The sequence below is a fragment of the Chiloscyllium punctatum genome, chromosome 44, assembly GCF_047496795.1.
Source record: "Chiloscyllium punctatum isolate Juve2018m chromosome 44, sChiPun1.3, whole genome shotgun sequence".
In the NCBI taxonomy this organism is placed as follows: Eukaryota; Metazoa; Chordata; class Chondrichthyes; order Orectolobiformes; family Hemiscylliidae; genus Chiloscyllium; species Chiloscyllium punctatum.
Window position 1 is genome coordinate 39619802 of NC_092782.1, and position 6000 is coordinate 39625801.

Here is a 6000-nt window from a genome sequence, read left to right on the forward strand (position 1 = left end):
GATTTGCTTGTGTGATTTGGGAGGGTTTAAACTATTTTGGCAGGGGGGTGGGACCCAGAGCTACATATCTGAGAGGGGATAGTTGTAGATGGGGCAATGGCAGGTTGTAGTGAATCTATCAGGAAGGTTTTTCACGTGATGAAACAAAGTGTGTCTGCTTTAACGCAAGCAGTGTCAGAAATAAGAGTGATGAACTTAGAGCATTAATCAGTACTTGATAGTATGATGTTGTGGCTATAACGGAGACGTGGGTTTCACAGGGGCAGGAATGGTTGCTAGATGTTGCAGGATTTAGAATGTTTCAAAATAAAAATGACCTGGGGCTGGGGGTGTAGCATTGCTAATCAGAGAGTGCGTCACAGCTACAGAAACGAAGGTTGTCGAGGAAGGTTTGTCTACTAAGTCAGTATGGGTGGAGGTCAGGAGGTTAGGAACAGCAATGGAGCAGCCACCTCATTGTGGGTTTGCTACAAAACCCCTAATAGCAGTAGGGAGATTGAAGAACTCGGGCTGGCAGATTTTGGAAAAATGCAGATGTAGTAGGATTGTTGTTATGGGGGACTTCAACTTTCCCACTACTGACAGGAACCTCCTTCGTGCAGATGGTTTGGATGGAGCTGTTTTGTCAGGTGCATTCAGGAGGGTTTCTTTACTCAGTATGCAGACAGGCCGACGAGGGGTTGCGCATTTTGGATTTGGTGCTCGGCAATGATTAGATTAGATTAGGTTCCCTACAGTGTGGAAACAGGCCTTTCGGCCCAACAAGCCCACACCTGGTGTTGGCAGGTGGGACTAGATTGGGTTGGGATATTTGGTCAGCATGGACAGGTTGGACCGAAGGGTCTGTTTCCATGCTGTACATCTCTGTGACTTCATTTGGGCAAATTAAACTTTCATTCACTCCCCTACATACAGAAACGCTTTCACAGCCATCCCCCAGCCAATCAAATTTGCCTGTGTGATCATCCCCCCATAATGAAGAAGTTTAATGTGAAGAAACGTGAGGTGATACACTTTGGACGGAGTAATCGGAATGCAAAGTACTGGGCTAATGGTAAGATTCTTGGAAGTGCAGATGAGCAGAGAGATCGTGGTGTCCATGTACACAGATCCCTGAAAGTTGCCACCCAGATTGACAGGGTTGTTAAGAAGGCATACAGTGTTTTAGCTTTTATTAATAAAAGGATTGAGTTCTGGAACCAGGAGGTTATGCTGCAGCTGTACAAAGCCCTGGTATGGCCACACTTGGAATATTGTGTACAGTTCTGCTCACCGCATTATAAGAAGGATGTGGAAGGTTTGGAAAGAGTACAGAGGACATTTACTAGGATGTTACCTGATATGGAAGGAATGTCTTACGAGGAAAAGCTGAGAGCCTTGAGGCTGCTCTCGTTAGAGAGAAGAAGGTTGAGAGGTGACTTAATAGAGACATACAAGATAATCAGAGGGTTAGATAGGGTGGACAGGGAGAGCCTTTTTCCAAGTATGGGGACAGCAAACATGAGGGGACACAACTTTAAATTGAGGGGAGATAGATATAAGACAGATGTCAGAGGTAGTTTCCTTACTCAGAGAGTAGTAAGGGTATGGAATGCTTTGCCTGCAACAGTAGCAGATTTACCAAGTTTAAGTGCATTTAAGTCGTCATTGGACAGACATATGGACGTACATGGAATAGTGCAGGTGGGATGGGCTTCAGATTAGTATGACAGGGTGGTGCAACATCGAGGGCCGAAGGGCCTGTACTGCGCTGTACTGTTGTATGTTCTATCACACCTACATTGTTTGGGGAAGTGGCAGAGCCAGAACTCATTTGCAGGGCCGCCTCAAAGCTAGGACATATCACACCTACATTGTCTTGGGGAATCACGGAGTCAGGAAACCATTTTACATAACGATTCACCAGGATTAGGGCATTTTCATTATCTCCGAGGATGACTTCATCCTACCACTGTTCCTGGGTAACATGTTGTTATGGGTAGGGCGGGGAAGAGTACCTGTAAGCAGTACCAATTGACCTGTAGAAAGGGAACGTGATTCCTTTGTTTCGGGCTCATTTGACTCGACTTTGCACGCCTGCAAAGAGTATCAAAGGGGTCACCTAACTTATAAAGGCTGTAATAAACTTCAACTGTTTGCAGAAGTTGGTGTGTACGAATCGCATCTCATGTGTGAAACCTCGGGAAAAGAACCTAACATTATGACAATGAGAACTGCAAGAAACTGCAACCTTTAAATTGTCAAAAATGATACGAGCATCAAGCTCCACACTAAAATACAAATGTTATAAATGTGAGGTGTCAAACATTTTAAATACAAAATAAGTGAAGAAATGCCAATCAAACTTATACCTTTGAAAACAGGCCAGTTTCACTCACATTTGAATATATTACCTTATTTCGCAGGGTTCATCATCATTTCACATTCTTAGATGACAATAAATGTTATTTTTCACCTCAGGAACTCAAATGCCAAGCATGCCCCTCAATTTTAATATAGTTTTAAGTAGGCTTTGTGGCACATTCTTGCACCTTGTCAGACGATGAGCTTTGCCTGTACTGTTATCAGTATCAGTGGCAAATCTATAATTTATGTATAGAAACATGGGAACCTTAATAAGTAATAAGTTTGTTTGGCAATTGGAGCTCTCATTTCATCTTACCTTCAATGTCTTCAGCAATGTTTCTGTCACATAAGTTTTCCCTGTGGCGGTATGTCCATACACAAAAACAGATGGATAACTATAATGGTGAGGCTGGAAGGTCAAGTGAAATATTTTCACAATTATTAAAACATACAGAGGTATGCATTTCTTAAAACAAAGTATGGAGAATACCAACAGGTGGAATGATTGCGAATCAATTCTATAGTATCCAAATTTAATGACAACGCTTTTAAACCCATTACTGCATTTCCACACCTTATCAGTATACAGAAAAATACCATCCCCATCAAGTGTCCATAAAACATTATAATATTAATCAGCTCTTACCAACCATCTCCTGGACCTGTATAGATTAAGTACCTCTTAAACACCTTTTAAATGGGCCACATCCAGTTAAGAAACTAGCAAAACAGCACTTGCATGAAATTGGGTGAATGAATGAAACTCCGAACAACAAACAGTAAATAAATCTCACCACACAGCTACAGTAATCAGTTTAATATCCTTCATTCTTTTATTACGATTTCTACCTTATGTAGAGCATATAGGCCTGGTATTTTTACTAACATTTACTAATTTAAAAGACAAAAGCTCCTAATTATCCAAGACGACCAGACAGACATCCCATCAGAAGTAGCAGCCAGCATTTTAACCCATCTCATGTCTCCCAAGGACATAAGCCTTTCAAACCTTTGTGTAAAAAAAGGTATAAGTAAGAACTGTGTACTGTAAAAAGGGGCTCTTGTAAGAAGTATATTTCAGCATTCTATTGCCACCTCAAACTTGTGCTGTGATTGCTGAATAAAGAGACTATTTTCGCCACTCACGGTTTCCGGTCGTTATTTGAACACAATCCCATAACATGTCAATCCGTTGTGGTTCTGTTCGCCGAGCTGGGAATTTTTCTTGCAAACGTTTCGTCCCTTGTCTAAGTGACATCCTCAGTGCTTGGGAGCCTCCTGTGAAGCTTCACAGGAGGCTCCCAAGCACTGAGGATGTCACCTAGACAGGGGACGAAACGTTTGCAAGAAAAATTCCCAGCTCGGCGAACACAACCACAACAACGAGCATCCGAGCTACAAATCTTCTCCCAAACTTTGAACATATCAATCCCTCAGACACAAAAAGCAAAAGTCCATTTAGGAACTTTGGCCTAAATATATGCTATCAAAAATTCAGCCAGTTTATTTAAAATACACATTACCTCTCCCAGTATTGATTGCAGAGTTAAAATCTGTAGATCCCTACAAATCAATTTCTCTTTCAGTGAAAGGATTCTGTCTTCTGGATATTTGCCATGATCAAGTTCAGACATCTTCAAAAACTGTAGGAACAATGTTCTTTAGATCATTAAATAAGATCTAATTAAATTAATCATATATCAAAAGATCATTTTCACTATTTTATATATACATCAATTTAAGCAATTGATGCCTTGAACAGTGTGATATTTTGTTTACCTACACAATTTGCATTTAAAATAATTTCTAAGGTGTAATATCAAAGGAAACAGGCCTAGCACATTTCAATCAAATAGGACACTTAAACCTTCATAATGGAAGGCTTCCATTTTTGAGTAATGAGGTTGAAGGGAAAAAAACTGACTGCAAATTTCAACCATAAACATATGGTACAGTAATGTTATATCTCAAAGACAGGAAGAGAGGCATAACATTCATATCTTTCTTGGGCCATGATACCGTCAGGACATTAGTGTCTGCAACCTGCAAATACATAGAAGTCTAAAACACCCTTGAGATGCAGAGCCATGAGGCCTAGGTTCAAGCCTCATCTGTTCCAGAAATGTATAATGACATCTCCGAACAGGTTGACAAGAAAATATCAATAAAAACATCCAAGACTTTCGATAAATCAAGTCTTATGTGGCACATTCAATTTCTAGACTTTTGTCAGATCTGTTCTCAACTTATTATTCTCAACTTCATTGCTACAACAACAATTTGCATTGATGCAACATCTGTAAACATTATAAAATATCCTCAGGTGTTCCCTCAGAATCAGAATCAGTAAAACAAAAGTCAAAAAGATCAAGAGCTGCATCTGAAAGATGAGGTGGAAGGTTTAATATCTCAAAAAGCACAAAGTGATGCAGTTAGAGGCAGGAATGTTTACAGCCTAGGATCGAACGCAATTCACTGATAGTTGGGCAAATTATCTATCCTAAATAAAACAAATACTGCTGATGGCAGAACTTTGAAATAACAGGAAATGCTGGAAATACAATGGGCCTGACAGAGCATAACCAAGCGAACATCTCAGATCTGTTTCCAGTGAGTAAAAGGAAAAGTGTAAGAAGTTTTGAGCAAATCAAAAAGAGGTCAGGAACAGAATGTGTGGTTAGGGTGAAAAACATAATAACAGGCGAAGGTTTGTAATAGGGTGGAGGACAGAGAAATACACAAGGAATTTTTTTTAAAACAGGCAAGCAAGATAAAAGAAACAAACTGAAATCCCTCCAGAGTAAATTAATGGCCCTGGTTCCCTTAAAATGTCAGCACGAAAGTTGTAGTGAAGATAAAAATACTTGCAAGAAAATCATATGGGAGGAGGGGGAAGTCGCTCAATCTAAAAGCATTTTGTCTAAAAACTGAAATTTCTTGCGAATGCATCTTACTAAATCCATTTAAGATATTAAAACTTTTTGTTAAATGTATCATAAGCTTTAAATAATGTAACAGATAACACGGACAGTCAATGAAAATGCCACTCACCTAAAACGGCCGCTAACTTGGCTTTACTTGCTATTTTCTTCACTTGGACCAAATCTTCTTAGTGTGTTGTTATTTTTTTAAAGAAAAGCACGCCTCAGTTCAAAATCAGCACAACCCTTTACAACTCCAATGTGTTTGAAATCGTTTGGCACGCTTTTTAGACCCAGGTACCGGGTCTGGCACTCACTGACCGTAACTGTTAAGACCGACCGTGCCACATCGAGTCATCCAGCCCCTCACGCGCCAAAACCTTCCATGAACTTTCACCGCACTGCGCAAAATGCCACTGCGCAGGTATGCGACCATGCAGCCCACTGGGACTTGTAGTTTGTAGGTGGAAGTACCCATATTCATTATAAAAAAACGAAAACAGAAAATACTAGGAGATCTCAGTAGACCAGGTAGCACCTGAGATGAGGGGAAACAGAGCAAACGTTTCATATCAATTATCTTTCATTCAGAATTGGGGAAAACAGTTCGAAATGTATTAGAAAAGCAGAATGGTTTGGAGAAACTTAACAGGTCTGGCAGAATCAGTGCAGAAAAAAATCTGTTAAAGTTTCCAACTCATGACAAAGGGTCACTACACATGCAGCCAGACTT

At 40.2% G+C, this 6000-nt stretch overlaps 1 protein-coding gene across 4 annotated transcripts in view; it reads right to left on the minus strand.

Annotated features, from left to right (window-relative positions):
- Positions 1–5642, minus strand: part of orc5 (origin recognition complex, subunit 5) — a 108212-nt gene extending 102570 nt beyond the window's left edge. For all 4 annotated transcript variants that reach the window (XM_072562701.1, XM_072562700.1, XM_072562698.1 and 1 more), the window contains exons 1-3: positions 5398–5642; positions 3870–3989; positions 2663–2755 (exon numbers count right to left, since the gene is read on the minus strand). In XM_072562701.1, the coding sequence (XP_072418802.1) occupies positions 2663–2755; positions 3870–3980 (204 nt within the window). In that variant the 5' untranslated portion in view covers positions 3981–3989; positions 5398–5642. The remainder of the gene's footprint in view (positions 1–2662; positions 2756–3869; positions 3990–5397) is intronic.
- Between the last annotated feature and the right edge of the window lie 358 nt (positions 5643–6000).